Source organism: Entelurus aequoreus, linkage group LG10 (genome assembly GCF_033978785.1).
Source record: "Entelurus aequoreus isolate RoL-2023_Sb linkage group LG10, RoL_Eaeq_v1.1, whole genome shotgun sequence".
NCBI lineage: Eukaryota > Metazoa > Chordata > Actinopteri > Syngnathiformes > Syngnathidae > Entelurus > Entelurus aequoreus.
The window spans coordinates 12,321,304-12,342,048 of NC_084740.1; the positions used below are offsets into that span (position 1 = coordinate 12,321,304).

Sequence of the window (20,745 nt, forward strand, 5' to 3'; positions counted from 1 at the left end):
GGTGTAATAAAGTTCAAAACAAAAGCTATAATCCATCGAATAACTCTACTGAGAGATTTGAGCAGGGTAAAACACATGACGAACACTTTTACGACCAACCGGAAACATAGCAACGCACCTCCTTTACGGCAGCTGTCGCAACGTTCTTAAAACAACCGCAGCACATACATATATATACAACATATCTCCCTTTTTAACTTTTGTTTTTCTTTCCTTGTAAACAAAACAAAATCACACTGTAGATGTGTTGTCTGTGTAATTATAAATAATGCAGACGAGGCGTGTTGGCTGAGTTCTTGATGTTTACTTTCACAGCATGGCAACATGCAACACTTTTCGGGGCTACCGCGCATGCTCGTAACTCCCGTTGCATGCTGGGTAGTGTAGTTGTTATATTCTCTAGCTCATAACATTTTTCCCCCATAAAGAAATAATGTTAACTCAATAAAGTGTATTTCTTTTTTTAGCTTTAACTTTTCATTTATTAGCATTGTAACCACATTTGCAAAGAACTTTTCTCTTCATAGAATGTTCTTTCAATAAAGAAATAAAGTGCAAAAATGTCAAAGCATCATAACAAACAGTTATGTCAAATAGCAGCAGAATTGCACTTTTTGGAGAGCTGTATTATTTTCAGTTTTGTGCCCAAGGGACTGATTTTATTTAACACTATATTATTATTTATACACCTATAGTGATCACAGAGACAGGTTGTTTTTGTGTTACTGTATATATTTGTTTCTCTGAAAAATCCCACTTAATATACTTTGGGTAACAACAGTCAATATTTATTTATTATTATTATTTTTTTTAGGTGGGTAACAGTCAATATTTATTTATTTATTAGATTTAATTTTTTTATTATGTAATAAAAGTGAGCTTTTGTTAAACCAAATATTGTGTGTTTTTTTCCATATACAACAACCTATCTGGACTCGATAAGAGAATCGATAAGGAATCGGTTCGATAAGAGGATTCGATAATAGGCTCGAACTCGATAATTTCTTATCAAACATCATCCCTACCTAGCTGCAGCATGTAAATACTAAAGAGTGCAGGGCCAAGAACCGAACCCTGGGGAACTCCGCACATTACCTTGACATAGTCCGAGGTCACGTTGTTATGGGAGACGCACTGCATCCTGTCAGTAAGATAAGAGTTAAACCAAGACAAGGCTAAGTCTGACATACCAACAGGTGTTTTGATACGCTCTAATAAAATATTATGATCGACAGTATCGAAAGCGGCGCTAAGATCAAGAAGCAGCAACATAGATGACTCATCAGAATCCATCGTTAGCAATATATCATTAGTCATTTTTGCAAGGGCTGTCTCCGTAGAGTGATTTAATGTTAGGGCATGTGAAATGTCTGCATAAACGTGGAATTACGGGTTTTTAAACATGAATTTTCATGTCAAAATATCACTTCTGCGTTTTTTAAAATGAATTATCAATAAAAATACGAAGGCCCGTGCCCCTCTGGGGCCAGCCCGTGCCCTTCTGACGCCGGATCTCCTTGGGATTCCTGGCGGTACTGCCTGGCAATACTCCCTCTCTTGCAATGTCTCCAAGTCAATTGCTATTTGATATTCAGGCCATTTTGTATTGATGATGTAAATCTCAGATTCTAATCACGGTAGTATCTTTGGATTAAGTATACAAAACAAATGGAAAAAACAAGTTAAGGTGGAACAATGTAAGCAATAGGCATCACACTTCAGTTGCCCAGATGTTATCTGTGCTTGGGTCAGCATGCTTCCAAAGAACAATCAGATATTTCTCTTAACTCACAGACATGACATCTCTGGCCATTTGTTGATCTGGCCTCTCTGGCATTTTGTTTTGGAAAAATAGATGCATACCAATTCTAATGAGGTCCATGCTTTTGGGAGAACATCAGATGGGGAAAGACAATTTGCACACTCTTACTAATTCTGAAGCATGAACAGCATTCTTTTAGTCCTTCACATTAGGTACGACCTGTAAATTCTAGTAACATCCAATACAAGAGCTCTGTTCAAAATTCTTACTTTGCAATCAAAATGTATGATTGTTGATGACCGCCATACAGTATATGGTACTGGGCATTAAGGCTGCACAAAATGAAGAAATAAAAATCCAGATCTTGATTCGCACTGATATGCAATCTAATTCCTAAATACCGACTATGTTTTTTCAATAACGGACAACACGTTTTTTTTTTTAGGCAAACTGTGCTGGGTATTGTTAATTAACTTTTCTTTTGATTTGTCTTTATAAAGCGCATGGATGTATAGTGGCCTGAGCATGCATGCCATTTTTTGACCTCATGATTTTTATTAATTTCATTCATTTATTTCTATATATAAGTATATAAGTTTCCCCATCAACTGTCCGTTGGGTACCTGTAGGAACCATTTTGATATTAAACAGCGAATATAACCTATCCAACATATAGATTTGCTATGAAGTTAAATATAAAACCATCTACATCTCAGCTTTGTGTTATAGGTGATAAATATTATATTATTTAGGGTTGTAGATATCGATTACTTTAGTAATCGAGTCATCTATCGATTAATTTGTTTGATTGACTAAAACACTTTCCATCCTCAATGCGACTTTTAGGGAAAATAGTTGAAAGGATTTTTCTTTTCCAATGACCTTTGTTATTTCTTCCTTTAAATGCACGTAACATTTAAATTGTACTTTTACAACAGGAGCATCACTATATATTACTTACATACATTACAAAAAAGTTATAAAAGTAAAAAAAACAACTGTAGCCAGTGCAACATGAACCATGTAATAGACAATAAAGGACCAAACTAAACAAAAAGACTAAGATGAAATGTGATATATTGAGTGACAATGTATTTAACAATTTAACACATTTGAAAAGGCATTATTGGAGGAGGGGGTATTTGATTTTTAAATAAACAAAAGTGTAAAGTCATCATGTATTTGCATAAAAAATGTGTTATGCGAGTCAAGCATATACAACGGCGTTAGCTGCCATAATAGACTTTTACCTTCTTTCTGCTTGTTTGATGCTCTTAAATATGCGGGATGATTCAGTGAAAATATTTCACCACATTGTCTGTCCTTTGCACTTTTAAAAGATCGCAAAACGTCTCTCACATCTTCTCTGAGCTCTTTGCGGTCTTTCCACTTTGTCGTTGTTTTTCTGAGCCACCTCTATCCGCACTCCCGCCCCCCTTCCTACACACACAGGCCACATCACTGGCAGTGCAAGCTCGATCACCAAGAGCAATACAACGACTGGAGCAATACTTAGTCCGCTTGTTTAACTCATTAAACAAATCATCGGAGCAACAAAATGCAAATCATTGCGTAATTGTTGCAGCCCTAATTGAGTAATCTATTGATTCATTTGTTCGATTATTCGAGTAATTGGATAAAACACACTTTGTCCTTGATGCGTATTTTGGGGACAATAGTTTAAATAAACATTGATTTGAATTGCTTGCCATAGTTGTCATTCTTATGTTAAATGCATAACGTCAACATTAAAATTGCACTTTTAATGTGTGTGCATTAAACTAAAATACAAATTCAGTGGTTTCTCACAGCTCTGATGTGTGCTTCATTGCAGCATTTGTGTGGAAACTATGTCCGCTTATTTAAAGTCCCGGGCACTCAATGCGGTCTGGGTTTTATTGGTTTTTATTAGTTACACTAATTAAAGGAATAATGGAAGCAACAGAGTATGAATCAAAGCTTTTTTCTAATTGAATTAATCGATTAATTGTTGCACCCCTAGTGTTATTATAATGATGATATCACTGGTGCGATAGCAATAGTTCATCCTAACCAAAGTAGAGAAGTGCGAGGCAAGATGTTATGTTTTCATACTTTTTTTGTTAGTTTTGTTAGTAGTTTGTCAAATCTTAACCTGTCTCTCGCCCGATCCTTGTAGTTCGCCGAGCTCCACACAAGGATCTGGGATCGAGGGCAATGCAAACTCCTTCAAGATAGCAAAAAATAATGAACCAATCAGGATCGCCGGGTGGGATTTCATAGATGTGACGTAGCGCCGAAGCGACTGTTTGATTCAAACAACACGCAGCGAGGAGTCGTGTGCTGACTGTTTTGCCACATCGATCGTCTACTGACATTGCTGCGTTATTTCAGTAAAAGTTCTCTAACTTTTCGCTCTGTCGTTATCCAATATGTTGGCTGTTCTGTTTTGGATTTCCCAGCGTCGCTCTCAACAGCGTCACGGGTTGATTTCGATGTGAGTGGTTGAAGTAGCACGTCATTCAAGATAACGGACAAGTGGTTTATCCAATCACATACAATGATTTTTTTTACAAAGCCCCTACTGAAATACATCTCCTATTGAGAAGTCCCAGATCCTTGTGTGGAGCTCAGCAAACTACAAGGATCTGGTGAGAGTCAGGTTAGTCAAATCTGGCATGTGATCTGAATAAACCCAGTACAGTAGTTTTTGTTTTCACAGCAAAGCAAGTAGTTTCACTTGTGGCTGTTACAGTCCACTTGCATTGAGTATTCCCTTCCGCTTTGTCTATTGAGCACCACTATTAAAGCATGAAAGGAAGTTGAAAAAAAGGCATTGCTTTCACTGCTGTGTTTTGATTTTGGTATTAATTGCTATTTAAGAGATTGCTAAGATCTGGTTCTGTGACATCACCCACTTTTTGTGTTTATTTATCTAGCGGATGTCGCAAGCTTTTACGCAGTAAATGTGTCACTCACTTTTGTGATTTTATGCAGAACAGACCAGCACAGCATTTATGGTAAACTCTTTTGTTTCTTTAAGCTGGGCGTTATTCACTGTAAATATTCCGATCAGGGGCACTGGAAGGAACGGCATTAGAGGAATGACGAGCATTTACGTTGTCTCTGTCATCTCAGACAACCTGTGACCTCATTGGGCATAAAAATAGCACACTGGGTTTGTTCCATTGCCGAAAAGGAAAAAAAAATTCCTGCGTTGCGCCAGGTTGCTGTGAGGCTCTAATGAGGGCAGGTCGTTGACGTCTTCTCATGCATGTTGCTACGGAAACCTCACATTACGCCACAGATGACTCCCAAAGAGGAGAGGCTTCTATTGAGTCCCGTGCCTGACATGTTAACAAGAAGAAGTTCAGCCTGGCAATTGGTGGTGTTTAAGGAATAAGCAGTGATCTTGAGTCTACTTGAATTCACATTGTGATTGTAGGCTGTTTGGTTGTTGCACAGTTACACACAGAGGTATAAACAATTTGTATTGTTGGACTTTTGAAGGGATGCAGTGTGGTTCCTCATGACTATAAAACAACTTGGATCAGATTCCTGTTGTGGTATTCAACAGGAGCTGGAGAAACACATCAGCTCAGAAGGCCATGTAAGGCCTAAAAGGTTGTCCTGTTGAGATTAGTCCAACACATTCTGCGCCATTGCAGCCTTTCTAGGATACAACGCAGTGTATGTATAAAGTCGCTCTGCTGCAGCTCATCCTTAACTAGTGTTAGTTTGTGCTGGCATAAACCACAACCCTCAGTGTGGCACCTGTCATTGATGTTAAGGCAGAAGTTCCTCATACATTAACAATGATATTCGAACATATTTGTTTTATTTGTTGCTGACCACGTTGGACACATCTGTTTAAGTTACAAATATATATTTTAAATGGCTGTTTAATATTATTGCTGTAGTTCCTTATATATTTTTAAAATTTTGGTTACCTACCCTAGCTGCATGAAAAAGAGGCAGGCTTATACAGTGCATCTGGGAAGTATTCACAGCGCTTCACTTTTTTCCACATTTTGTTAGGTTACAGCCTTATTCCAAAATTGAATACATTTATTTTTGTCCTCAAAATTCTAAAGATAATAAAAGTTTTAATTTTTTTATTTTTGCAAATGCATTAAAATTACAATTTTAATATGTACTCACGGCCTTTACTCAATACTTTGTTGGTGCACCTTTGGCCGAAATTACAGCCTCAAGTCTTTTTGAATATGATGCCACAACATTGACACACCTATCCTTGGCAAGTTTTGCCCATTCCTTTTTGCAACACATCTCAAGCTTCATCAAATTGGATGAAAAGCGTTGGATTTCATCCTAGATGTCTCTGTACATTGCTGCATTCATCTTTCCCTATCCTGACTAGGCTCCCAGTTCCTGCCACTGAAAAACATCCCCACAGCACGATGCTGCCACCACCATGCTTCACTGTAGGGATGGTATTGGCCTGGTGATGAGCCATGTTTGATTTCCTCCAAACATGAAGCCTGGCATTCATGCTAAAAAGTTTAATCTTTGTCTCATCAGACCAGAACATTTTGTTTCTCATGGGCTGTGAGTATTTCAGGTGAATTTTGGAAAACCTTTTACTAAGCAATGGCTTCCATCTGGCCACTATACCATACAAGCCTGATTGGTGGATTGCTGCAGAGATGGTTGTCCTTCTGTAAGGTTCTCCTCTTTCCACAGAGGAATGCTGTAGCTCTCACAGAGTAACTATCGGGTTCTTGGTCACCTCCCTGACTAGACTAAGATGAATGCAGCAATGTACAGAGACATTCTGGATGAAGACCAATGATTTCTTTTCAATCTGATGGAGTTTAAGAGTTGCCGAAAAGCGGAATGGGCAAAAAGGAATGGATGAAACTGCCCAAAAATATGTGTGCCAAGTAGGGCTGCAACTAACGATTAATTTGATAATCGATTAATCTGTCGATTATTACTTCGATTAATGATCGGATAAAAGAGACAAACTACATTTCTATCCTTTCCAGTATTTTATTGAAAAAAACCAGCATACTGGCACCATGTTGTGGACATTGGGGGTGCAGCATACACCAATAATAACACAGAAATGCATGGCAGCTCCCGCCATCAGTGTGTGAATGTGTGTGTGAATGGGTGAATGTGGAAATACTGTCAAAACGCTTTGAGTACCTTAAAGGTAGAAAAGCGCTATACAAGTATAACCCATTTATCATTATTATAAATGTAACTCATCAGAACTGAATCAGATATTGTACACGTTTCTGTTGTGAATAATAAAGGATTCATTTTAGGCTGCCTCTGAATAATAGCATGAAATATTCCAGCACCTTCATAACGTTTAGTTATACTAACTAAATCGTCACTCAAATCTAAATAGATTTATATAGCTTTATCGGCCCGGCTACATTGATCCATTATGAAACCAACCTGAGATATTTCTGTCCGTTACGTTTATTTCGAAATTGGTAACCGTGCGTTTTCTCTCTCAAAATGGAGTCAAATGTGCCGGAGACACATTATCAGCCCCGCGTTGCAACAAAGGCATAACTAACGTTACTCACAAAAAAGCTGAACTCATGAATGCTTGTTGCCACTATGGACTTAAAAAGTTACGTACTGTGAGTTGTTCCCTTCATCCATGGCTCCAACATGTTTCTTCTTCAGGTGCTCCTGAAGCAATGTTGTACTTCCGTGCCATTTTGAAGGAAACGGTCTTCTTTGAAGTCTTTAAAGTGAAGTGTTCCCACACTTTTGACGACTTAGGTCGTACACCTTTCTCCATTGAAACAATAACCTGAAGATGTTTCTCCGCTAAACTATCGGTAGTGTTTTCCTGCGCCATTTTTCAAATTTTTCCAGCAAAGGAGACGCCGTCGTCACTTGAGCTGCACATGACACATCATTGGCTAGCTTACGCCACCTCATGAGACGTAGCCTCACCGCCGCCCTGGCGCTGTTTTGTACAGTTTTTGTACTTATTTTGATTATTGTTTATCAACGGTTTGTAAATGTTGCAGTTTATAAGTAAAGGTTTAAAAAACAACAAAAAAATAACCAAAAAAAAAAAAGACTCCTCGCATGCGCATAGCATAGTTCCAACGAATCGATGACTAAATTAATCGCCAACTATTTTGGTAATCGATTTTAATCGATTTAATCGATTAGTTGTTGCAGCCCTAGTGCCAAGCGCGATGCTCTCTATACATGTAATTTTTTGACATTCCTGGACCACTGCAAATATGTATAAAAAAAGTTGGATTTGGGTAATAGGGTCAAAACATTCTGTAGGTAGTGTATCTTACTGCTTTGTGAGAACTGTTACTTTTTTTTTCTGTTCTTGTTTGTCTTTCCTAAACACCCCAAGAACATGCTAAACACAGGCCCCACTAGTCCCTTGATGCTGGCAGAACTGAGGTCTCATGAGGTACACCGACTCTGAAGTTTTATGCAACTATAGAAGGGTACTTTCCCCAAAACGTTTGCAATTAATTACAGATGGGTTCAATTTCAGAGGTTCCACTGGCACTTTGCTTTGGGTTGTTCCATCTTGAACAGCAATGCCTTTGCAAGGTAATTGCACTTCTATAGCAATATGTTCAACTTCCAGTGTGATTTGGACAGTGTTGATGAAGCGTAAAGACAATTAGCTTGTATATAAGAATGATTCTTATAGTGGCACACCTGGTGCTGGTAATGCATGTTTATCCTGACATTGTGTGAACCTGCAAGCTTATGTTTGTGCAGCTTTGACGGCGCTCGTGTTGAGCTGAAGGAGGGAGAAGTGATCATGCAGATGAAAAGCAGAAGTGCATTGGCTTCCTCAGCAGCACATAAAAAAGTCATTGTATTCTTCACATGTATATGTTTCATTATTAGATAAAAGAGGATCCATACAGAACATGCCCTCTGTGCTTCTCGGACATGTTCCCTGAGGTAGAAATGAAATGATACCAGTTACAATGTACATTGCTGTTGTAAGAGTATGCATGGTCACAACATTTGATATAATGTTTCTATGGTGTGCTGTGTATGTGTTGAAGAAAAAGCAGGAACGAGGGGATTTGTTTCACATTCAGCAGCTTCCAAATAGCCCCAAAAAGTAAAAAGGTTTACACTATTCCCTGTATTTTATGACCAAGTGTTTGAGGTCAAAGGTCGACAAGGCGAGGCATTTAAAGTGTGCATGTGTATTCAGCAGAATATAGTGTTTGCAGCTCACCTTTCACTCTCAATGGCTTCTGTTCCGGGATGTCAAACTGACATGTCGCTTCCATGACATCATCCCTTTTTGTGTGTGCAATGAACACAGTGATATATGACTTGTTTTGTTTTTGAGCGTACATGTGCTTTTGTGTGTTTTTAATAACTGCTGTTTGCCCTTGATGACGTTATTAGCAGCAGGACCCTCAGCAACAATAAGAGTGTTTTTTCCCCCCAGATATACTCTTTACATGTCACATTGGTGGCATTCCCTTTATGTACCTCTTTTAAAATACATTGCAAACATGGCATTTGTCAAGCAAGAATACACATTTGCTGTGTGTTTTGACAATCTTGACACTTCACCCACCTTACTCCCAGTGCCGCTCACATTTCTGTATGCATGTGAATGAGAGTTTGGTGGTGGTCGGAGGGGCCGTAGGTGCAAATTGGCAGCTGTGGCTTAAATGTAGCTTACCACCACCAAGTGAGAATGTGGAGTGAATGAATGATGGGTTCTCAGTTCTCTGTGAAGCACTTTGAATGTCTAGAAAAGCGCCATAAAAATATAATCCATTATTATTATTTTGATTATTATTAGCCTTTCTTGCCCTCTTTTTCAAAGAACTGACCACATTTAATTGAAGTTGCACGCAATTAAAAAAACACCGACACTGACTCACCAACAAGTGACTTTTTTTTGTGTGTTTGGCCACTCAATTCTGCGGAATCATACGGTGGAAAACCGACAACTTTTTTGGCACGCAGTGTTTGGCCGTATGGCAACCAAGATAAATGTACAATATATGAAAACTTGGGAAAACTGGGGAAAAATTTGGAAGACATTACAGTCTAAAATCCAAGGTACCACTGTAATCTGTCCGGAGTGCTTTTTAGAAGAAAGTGTGTCGACATCATTCTCTAAATTAGGGGTTTACAAAGTTTAAGGCAACATGAAACTTCAATGGAGGTGCTGCACCTTGTAAAAATAAGAAAAAAGTTATTTCTCAGAGATGCTAAGCCAACAGTGGTTAGAGTGTCCGCCCTGAGATTGGTAGGTTGTGAGTTCAAACCCCGGCCGGGTCATACCAAAGACTATAAAAATGGGACCCATTACCTCCCTGCTTGGCACTCAGCATCAAGGGTTGGAATTGGGGGTTAAATCACCAAAAATGATTCCCGGGCGCGGCTACGCTGCTGCCCACTGCTCCCCTCACCTTCCAGGGGGTGATCAAGGGGATGGGTCAAATGCAGAGGACAAATTTCACCACACCTAGTGTGTGTGTGACAATCATTGGTACTTTAACTTTAACTTAACTTAACTGCATTTTCGCCAAAAGCAAGATACATTTATTTTTACTTCCTACAGTGAGCAAGTCTGCGATGACCAAAACACTCAACAAAATATAATCCAATAAATCCCTTTTTCAGGGTGAGGGGAAGGCCTAATTGTATTATTTAGGGAAAGGGCTAACTGTGCCACATTTTCAATATCTAGAACAGGGGTGTCAAAGTCATTTTAGATCGGGGGCCACACGGAGAAAAATCTATTCCCAAGAGGGCCGGACTGGTAAAATCACGGCACGATAACTTAAAAATAAAGACAACTTCAGATTGTTTTCTTTGTTTAAAAATAAAACAAGCACATTCTGAAAATGTACAAATAATAATGTTGTTGTTGTTTTTTTACACTTACATGTTGCGGTTAATAGTATTCTACCTTTTATTTGTCGTTATTTATATTTTCTGAATAAATTATGTGATAATGTTCGTCAGTCAACTCATTGGTGTTAATTTTCAATCTCATGGTACAATAATAATATCAAAATCAAATTACAGGATGTTATTTATGTAGTTTGCTCATTTTCCTCGACTGGTGCACTAACGTGGTTTATTTTTTTTACATATGTAGCATAATCTACAAAGATACAAAGAATTGCTATTGCGACATCTAGTGGACACATTTAGAACAGCGGTTTCTTTCATTCAAATATTTCGGCTCGTTTTTATACTTGGCAAACTCATCCCGCGGGCCGGATAAAACCTGTTCAGGCCGTACGTTTGACACCCCTGACCTAGAGAGTTAACAATGGGATATGTGGACAAGGGATCATGTTGATGCTGTCAAAGCACTACACGATACAATATTATTCTCCATAGACAAGCAGCCTGGTCTCCTAAGCATTGTGGTTAGCACACTGTATGTTTTGGATGCCTTGAATAGGAAAGCTAAACCAGTTTGGTTTCTTTGGGTAATGAACTTTGATGGCACTTGAGTACGTCCTCACCAGAGGCTAACTATGGAACATATGTAGAAGGCATTTTGATGGCACTGTCAAAACATTTTCATTGGTTTCTAAGCTCTACTGTACCACATCTCACTGGTACTAACATGTTGAAGCTTATGACATGACATGGCACTAATAAGACTTTCATAGACCCAGACAGCACTTGAAGCTTATGGCGTAAGGTTTCACCAAGTCCACGTGGCTCAGATGGTAGAGCGGCTGTGCCAGTAACTTGAGGGTTCCAGGTTCGATTCTACCTTCCGCTATCCTAGTCACTGCCGTTGTGTCCTTTGTGCTCCCATTGCCACCCACACTGGTTTAAATGTAGCTCAAAGATGTAGATCATGCAGTTTCAGAATGTAAAGAGCGCTATATAAATATAATTAACTTCACTTAAGTTCACACCATATGGGGACATTGGACAGTGCAGACCACAAACGTCCATGAGAACAAACAACATGCAACATGAAGAAAGTAGGTAAATCAAGTCATTAGTGATGATAGCCGTCGCCGGTCGGCTTTACCTTACTTGCAAGACAGGAAGAAGTCAACCTGCATTTTTGTTAACATCGTTTTCCACTCCTTTAACTTCCCTGCCCTCATTACTTTCCAGGGCTCATGACTGATATATGTCAAAAAGATAAGATGGCCTCCAAAGAAAAAGGAGACGTTGATGAATGGGAACATTGAATGGGGGTTAAGGTAAAGAAGGCCTTGTTCATAATTGATTTCAGGCATAATGGCTTCATTGGCCCGAAGTACTACAGGTATAGTGAAGCAACTTGATCCTTGGTAACCCAAATCCTGGCTGGAGACACAACCCAGTCTCCAGGACAAGCGCTCTACAGGACACCATATTACATGCAAAGAGTTTACAGCCTGTCTGCAGATTACGCTCAATTTACAATGTCTACTCTAACACAGCCAATCATATACAGTTATTTCTATACAAATGATGACTCAGACTAAAGTACACTCTCACACTAGCCAGTAGCTGTCAGGAAAAGAAAGCAGTCATTTTCTCAGAGGAGACGCTATAATATTCTCCACAGACAAGTAGCAAAGACTTGTGGTCAGCTAAGACATGACTGCTGCCGTTGTGGTGAGCACACTGTGTTTGTTTTGGACGGCCTGGTTAGGACAACAAGAGCAGCCTGGTTGTTTTAGAATGAGGCGTGCACTAATAGTAACAGCGTGGGGTTTAAAGAAAGGAGGGAGGCTATTTGGGTATAGGTCGAGGGTTTTTCTGTGGATTATGGAAAAGTGGGATGTCTTTGCTGATCTGAGGCCTGTGGGTGTTTGTAATTTAGTTGCTCTTTAATTGTGGCCACACCAAGTACTGATGCATGTATGTACTGTATCTAGTTATTACAGCAAATTATTGTGTGTGTGTGTGTGTGTGTGTGTGTGTGTGTGTGTGTGTGTGTGTGTGTGTGTGTGTGTGTGTGTGTGTGTGTGTGTGTGTGTGTGTGTGTGTGTGTGTGTGTGTGTGTGGTGTGTGTTTTTGTTCTTGTATTTCTACCCTTCTTGAGACATCAACAAGGAAAAGTACCTTCCATATGAGGAGGTGTGGACATAAATCATAGTCCCAATATGGAAAACCATTGCATCTTAATAGAGAATGTCTCATTTGCACCCCTGGTGGTGAAATCTATATAAAAATTAGGGTGGTCCCAAAAAGGAGGGATTTTTCAAATTGACTGTGTGTCTGTTTTAAAAGTGCTCCACTTCTGATCAACATATGAAATAAGTGTGTGTAAAAATTTGAAGTGCTCCCCCTCTGGCCAAAAGTGTGTGTAAGAAATTGAAATGCGCCCTCTTTGGCCAAAGTTTAAAAAAAATAAATAAATATGTGTATAGAGACATTCTGTAGTAACTTGAAGTAAATAATGAAGATTAAAAACCAATTACAAACAAAAAAATAAATAAATATGTATACAGAGACAAACTGTAGTAACTTGAAGTAAATGAAGATGAAAAAACAATTACAAACAAAAAAATAAATGAATAAATAAATAAACTAAAAGCAGTCTTTTTCTCACAAAGTGTAAAAAATGTTCTTGTAAAAATGGGAATAATTTCTCATATTCTTTCTTTTTCTATAATGTTGCAATATTTTTTCGGAAAATTATTACTTTTTTATGTAAAACTATTACTTTTTAATGCAAAATGGTGACATTAGCCTTTAAAATTCGGACTTTTGTCGCAATATTGCCAATTCTTTTGTTGTTCTTGTAAAATAGTGACATTTTTTGAGTAAAATTATGACTTGTCATAATTTTGCCAAGTTCTGATTATTATTATTATAATATTGCCAAAATGTCAGTTTTCTTATAAAATTGTGACTTGTCGAATAAATGACTCTTTTCATAAATTGCCAAAATGTTAAGCTTTTCTTCTAAAATTGCGACTGTTATTGAGTAAAATTCCAACTTTTATCATAATGCACAAATGTTTACTTTTTATTGTAAAATTTTGACTTGCGTTAAATATAATTATAACTTTTATTATAATACTGCCAAAATTGTAAATTTTTCTTATGAAATTTCAACTAATTATTCACAAAAAGCTTTTTTATATTTGCATAATATGTATATATTATTAATGTTGTAAATACAAATCTTTATATATCTAGAAAGGGTGGTCCTAAAAAGGTAGGCATTATTCGGAGGTCTCAAGAAGGTAACAAATCCGTGTGTGTGTGTGTGTGTGTGTGTGTGTGTGTGTGTGTGTGTGTGTGTGTGTGTGTGTGTGTGTGTGTGTGTGTGTGTGTGTGTGTGTGTGTGTGTGTGTGTGTGTGTGTGTGTGTGTGTGTGTGTGTGTGTGTGTGTGTGTGTGTGTGTGTGTGTGTGTGTGTGTGTGTGTGTGTGGTAGAAACAGCTTTTGGGAGTTTTTTTGTACTAGTTTTAGACACAAGAGCTTCTTTAAAGATGATAAACATGATGTCAGCTATGGTAATTTGAGCTACTATGAAGCAATTTCTCTGGGCAGCATTATTCTGGTCAACATGGCACTGGATACAAGAGTTCAGAACATTCAGGGAGAGAATTTCCCACTCTCTGCCAAATAATATAAAAAGAAAAACAAAACGATTAATTGATACTGAGTCACCGGGTGCACAGTCTACAAAAGCAAATAACTGTCAAAGACTCTATTTAGCGCCAGGACAAACAACATTGGTATTGACAGTGGTGGCTGTAGTCAACCCCTGGACTTAGTTTTAATACCTCCGCAAGATGGCTGCAGCTGCAATTTTAAGTGTCATAAGTGGTGAGTGTTCAGCAGCTTGCACTGCTCCACTGTTGGTGTGACACGCATCTGTGTTACACCTGCCATACTCTTGTGATACATGTGATAATGCAGTTAACGGCATCACAACTTTGGTTTTGTTGTGCAATATACCTAATGTGGTCAAAGAGAGCTCCATTTCAATTTTCTCATGTTTACCAAATCATTATTTAGGTAAAACAATTTTTACAAATTATGTAAATAACAGCCTCTTTCCACTTGACTCACCATGTGTGGTTTATGTAAACAAACTATTATTAGAGCATTTATGATACCTCCTTTGCGCATTCTCTTTCAGTCTTGATTATCTATTTAGGTTAGGGTTTTTTTTCAGTTCAATACATACGCATCCATTTTTGGCCATTTCCATTGTAAATATATGAAACCCCTAAAATGCCACTTTTCAGCACGCTTTTGTTGGGGTTCTACTTGCAGGAGTTGTCTGGCTAGTCAGCTACAAGATAGATTTGTCAAATAAGTTAATGATTCTCTGTGTATTAAAAACATGCCATTTTATGTGTGTTTAGTAGCAGACTAAGTGGTTAGGAGTTTCAGCCACTACTGGGGCGTGGCATCCTCAGTATGTAGCGTGGCACTAAGACAAGCCAGGCCTAGATATCCCATGAGGTGGCGTGGAGCGCCTATTTGGAAACTTCCACTGTGCGCGCGTGTGTGCGTGTCTTAGGGCGCAAATAAGGAAATCCAAGGGTGTGTGTGTTGGTAAGTGTAGAGTTGTGTGTCATTGTGTCCTTTCAAGGTAGAGAGCAAGGTTTTGCTTCCTTTACATAGCTCTTCTGACCATATGGTGAACTTTGACTCCAACACAGGAAAAACAACATTCCCTGTTCTTTCCCTGTCTGCATCATCTCTACTGCCAAATGATGTCAAAGAAAACGGTTGCTAACCATTTTCCAATTTTTTAATCTCAAAATGCCTTTTATACACCTAAACCATAATCCATCCATCCATTTTCTACCGCTTATTCCCTTCGGGATTGCGGGGGGCGCTGGAGCCTATCTCAGCTGCATCCGGGCGGAAGGCGGGGTACACCCTGGACAAGTCGCCACCTCATCGCAGGGCCAACACATATAGACAGACAACATTCACACTCACATTCACACTAAAACATAATAAAATGTGAATTTACAATGTTTTTGCTGAAATCCAGCCCTTGTTGCACTTGAAATATGCAATGACAACAATTACTGAGCCTACAGTATCACATAGACCAGGGATTCTCAAACTGTGGTACATGTACCACAAGTGGTACGTGGGCGCCATCTAGTGGTACTTTAACTTTTATGTGCAATTAATTTAATTTGATAAATTATTTAAGTACAATAATTCTTCACTTCCTTTGAGACACTTGTGATTTAGGGCTATAAAAATAAACATTGATTGATTTAAGTACAACAATTCTTCTCAACAAAAGAGGACAAATATAACCTAAAGGAAAATCTAATTTAGAACATTTGTATGTACGTACAACACTAAAAACTTTTAGCATATCAGTATGTGGAATTAAATTATGGAATGGATTAAGCAAATAAATCAAACAAAGCACCAATATGATTCAGTTTGAGAGACTGTTTGTACAAACTACAAGTGTTCACAAAGTACAAAGAGAAACAATTATCATACATTTCTTTAACCTTTTAAAAAAAACAAAAACAACTGATCATTTATGTATTTAATATTTGTTTACTTACTTATGGTATGTTTATTTATTAATTTACTTATTCACCATTCTGTTACAAACAGAGAACAAAGGAATGGGATAAAACTGCTATGATATGAAAAGGGGTAGGATTAAATAAGATCTGCTTCTTCCTACCCCTTTTTGGACATGCTGTAATGAAACAACTGGAAATATGTGAGGTATTACATTGCAACTATATTCGTGTTTGAAATAAATTAAACTGATCTGAATTTAAAAGTGTTGTATTTTCCTACATTCAAATACATTGTTACTGTTCAAACTGTGTGTAATGTTACATTGGCCAAAAATATAAAATATACTTTAAAAAAAACTTCTGCCTTGTTTTAAATTGACTGTATACTTAAGCCTAATAGGCTAGAGTATTTTAATGTTGGTCATTATAGTGGTATTTGTAGAGCGAGGTGTTTTCTGAGGTGGCACATGGTGAAAAAAGTTTTAGAACCACTAACATTGACTCAATTGTAGTTGTAATCCATTTGTGAGGCCATAGCTACCGAAATCTTCAGCAAAATTAAACCAGTCAGGCCTGCTTGGAGTTTACTGTATATCCATACCACTGTTTATCACTGTATGCATCATCTGTGATTTATTGTAATTTATTCAATATGTCCTTAAAGAAAGACACATTCAAACATGTCCACCTGTGCAAGTGCACGTTAATTTCATTTCCACACAGGCTCCATTTTTAAGTATGCAATGTTCTCTTTTCTATATTATAGTTCCCCGAGTGTGGCTTCTATGGCATCTACGATAAGATATTGCTGTTCAAACATGACATCTCGACCAGCAACATCCTGCAGATAGTTAAGGCTACAAGTGACATCCAGGAGGGAGATCTGGTGGAGGTGGTGCTCTCTGGTGAGTCAAGGAATAGCTGATTACATTAATGGTGTTTATTCTGTGGTCATCATTTCATCTGCGACCATATTATTACACTCATTGCATTGTAGCGGCAGCCACGTCAGAAGATTTCCAGATTCGTCCTCATGCTCTGAATGTGCACTCCTATCGGGCCCCGGCGTTCTGCGACCACTGTGGAGAGATGTTGTTCGGACTGGTCAAGCAGGGGCTCAAGTGTGATGGTGAGAACACTGTTAAATGAGATCACATGATGTCATCCACTCACTTCCCATCTGTTGATGTCATGCTTATCCATTCCCTGGTTTCTCGGTGCCCCCTGCAGGGTGTGGATTAAACTACCACAAGCGGTGTGCATTCAGCATTCCAAACAACTGTGCAGCTCGGAAGAGGCGGCTGTCCACCATCTCCCAGGGCAGCAGCCAGTCAGTTTATAGCATCGGGACCACTTCCATTGGCACAGAGGACTCTGGCTTAGTGCGCTCGCATACGCAAATGGTATATATAGCCCTTTACAGCCTTCATTGACATACACTACTTGGAAATTCATATTAGATTTTTTAGTAATTAGTATAATGGTTATGATTTATGGTTATGATTTATTTGTTTCAGAAATGTCTAACAAGTTACATTTGCACATTTCAACATATCTCAAAACTAGTAGGAAGAAGCAAATCCTCCAAGTCTTTTTTTGCTAAAAGTTTGTTAACACCATAACTTTTAAATATCTACATTATGTAATAACATAATGCTTACATAGTGATTTAATAGAATACAATACAGTAGAAAGCTTTTATTGTCATTGTATACCAACAAAACTTGCAGAAGCACAACGGTATTGCCAGAAATAATTGTATTATTACATCGGGATTAATACATTAGATTATTATTGCATGATTAATTTTAGTCCTATCTTATCCACTGGTTTGCTGCTAAAGGGCTGCATAAATGTATTTCTATTTAAAATTGTATTGAGTTTTATTGAGTGCAGCACGGTGTACCAGGGGTTAGTGCTTGTGCCTCACAATACAAAGATCCTGGGTTCGATCCCCAGGCTCTGGGTTTCCCTTTAATTACAAATTGCTAATTCACATAACTGATCAAATACTAACATTACTCTATAATAGAATCATAGAGCACATGTTACTGTTTTTTGTGTTTTATTTGTTATTACGCTACCATAGCCCCGGACCCCGAGTGAAGCCCGACGCTTCTATAAGGGTCGACCCGTGCAATTGGACAAGATCCTGATGAGCAAGGTGAAGGTGCCGCACACATTCGCCATCCACTCATACACGCGTCCGACAGTGTGCCACTTCTGCAAGAGGCTTCTCCGAGGGCTCTTCAGGCAGGGCCTACAGTGTAAAGGTCAGCAAATTTACATTAGTAGCGAACACTGCCATTGTTAGATTCTAACGTTTATACATGTCTGTTTATTTTAGACTGCAAGTTTAACTGCCATAAACGCTGTCTATGCAAAGTTCCTAACGACTGTCTTGGTGAGACCATTGGAGGTAAGGGACTGTTAAAATGTCATCTCTCCCTGCATGAAAACAATCTCTCATTTGCATGATTAGATTGTCATGCAAATTACATCAAAATAATGAAACATACTTTTATATAACAAACACTGGTACTTACTGCCACTAATCTCTTTATTGTCTTAGAAAACAGAAGTAACTGTGGTAAGTCTGCATGCATTCATCCTTAATAATAGTTGTAGATGTAGCATTTTTGAAACATACAGCCAACATAAATCAAGTTGCACTCAACGGTTTACCTCTTTTCATGCACCCAGATATGCTGAGTTCCAGTATGGACACAGAGATGCCCATGGACTACACCAGCGACTACGACGCTTCAGACAAGTCATCCATGGATGACTCGGACGAGGAGCATCTCTGCGTCATCCCAGGCTCCTTCTCTCCTGACAGCAACAATGATGGACCCAGTGGAGACCAGGGGTGTGAAAAAACCCTTAAACATGCCACACTTATAAGCTTTGTATTCTAATGAGAAGTTATGCGTTTTCTCACAGTGCTTACATTCCACTCATGAGGGTGGTCCAGTCAGTGAGGCAGACAACCCGTCGATCCAGTACTGCTATCAAGGCGGGATGGATGGTTCACTACAACAATAAAGACCCACTGGTACCTTTTTAACTTGACCGAATCGTCTCAGTTCTCTAATTGTTTTGGCTTTCCCTTCTCTGTCCTTAAAGTATCTTCTAATGTTACGCTTGTTACTGCACCAAGAATGAATAAAAAAAAAAAAGCACAAACTTTTTAGAAGGGTTGTTCACAAGCCGAGGAAGAGTCTATTGCATTTTTATATGGAGCTCCATAAAAATAAAGAGGTCGATTTTTCAATTATTATATACATCTTAATAGAAAATTATAGGCATCCATCCATTTATCCATCCATCTTCCTCCGCTTATCCGAGGTTGGGTTGCGGGGGCAGTAGCCTAAGCAGGGAAGCCCAGACTTCCCTCTCCCCAGCCACTTCGTCCAGCTCCGCCCGGGGGAACCCAAGGCATTCCCTCGGACTGGGAGGTGCTGAATCTTTATTGACATTTTAAGCATAGTTATAAAAAATTAGAATTTAGTGGCCTGCTCTGAAATAACTATTTTTAAAAAATAGCTAATTTTTGGTTTCGAAAGACATCATAGTGAGGCATGTAGTGTCCTTGTTAAACACCAAAATAAGTTATCACACTGGAAAAAATGTCCCTCTTAAAAAGAGTAAAATAATGTATACACGTTATTTTTGCTTGTAATGAGCGAAAATATCTGCCAACGAAACAAGTCAAAATTGTCTTGCTATAATGTCTTGAAATAAGACATTATATTTAAGCCTTAAAAACTTAAAAGTGACCTTTTAAAGTAGCAATTAAAACCTATTATTAGCTATACTTACTTATTGTAAAACTTTGTATCTTATATCAAACTTATGATCCTCAGAATATCTATTGCCTATAAACAAGTTCTTATGTCCCACTGAAAAATTACTATTCAGGGAATTTTGACTTGTATTAAGTTTGTTTAGATATTTAGTCTAGAACTTTGAAATATAGTATATACTTGGTGAGATTGTGAGTTTTTCCAGTGTAGATATGGATCTTTTCTCGATAAAAGGCTAATGAGATGTGTTTCTAAATCAGTGACATAAACAGAGAACACCTATTGAGCCTTTACTGTATTTAATGCATTATTTTATTTTATTTCATATGCTTTCATATGTTATATTTCCTATTTTATTTATTATGACTTATACTTTTATACCTTACAAGGCCCCCCCAACCTCCTGCACTAACTGCTGCACTAAAACTTGCTCTTCTCTTTCTGTCTGTTTTTCCCTTGTTTCTTGTCGCTCCTGAGTTTCCAACATCTCAGTCTGTCACCTGTCCCTTGGCCATTCTTCGTCTCTTCCTTTGGAGATCAACTCTGTCACAATCCTCACCTTGTATGCTCCTGACCTACGATACCCCCACCCTGATACAATCCTCAACAGAGAAGGAGGCTCTACTGGCACCTGGACTCAAAGTGCATCATCCTTTTCCAGAACAACACCTCAAACAAATACCACAAGGTATGTTTGTAATTGTGGAGAATTTCTGGAAAGAAGCCATTTGTTTTGTGTCATCCAT

The 20,745-nt window shown here is 38.3% G+C and overlaps 1 protein-coding gene across 2 annotated transcripts in view; it reads left to right on the forward strand.

Moving 5' to 3' along the window:
- Nucleotides 1–20,745, forward strand: part of prkd2 (protein kinase D2) — a 53,542-nt gene that overhangs the window by 17,951 nt on the left and 14,846 nt on the right. The window contains exons 2-10 of one of the 2 annotated variants that reach the window (XM_062060137.1): nucleotides 16,960–17,098; nucleotides 17,191–17,322; nucleotides 17,424–17,596; nucleotides 18,283–18,466; nucleotides 18,541–18,612; nucleotides 18,766–18,783; nucleotides 18,897–19,062; nucleotides 19,137–19,248; nucleotides 20,610–20,687. In XM_062060137.1, the coding sequence (XP_061916121.1) occupies nucleotides 16,960–17,098; nucleotides 17,191–17,322; nucleotides 17,424–17,596; nucleotides 18,283–18,466; nucleotides 18,541–18,612; nucleotides 18,766–18,783; nucleotides 18,897–19,062; nucleotides 19,137–19,248; nucleotides 20,610–20,687 (1,074 nt within the window). The remainder of the gene's footprint in view (nucleotides 1–16,959; nucleotides 17,099–17,190; nucleotides 17,323–17,423; nucleotides 17,597–18,282; nucleotides 18,467–18,540; nucleotides 18,613–18,765; nucleotides 18,784–18,896; nucleotides 19,063–19,136; nucleotides 19,249–20,609; nucleotides 20,688–20,745) is intronic. The other variant, XM_062060138.1, reaches the window with a different exon arrangement.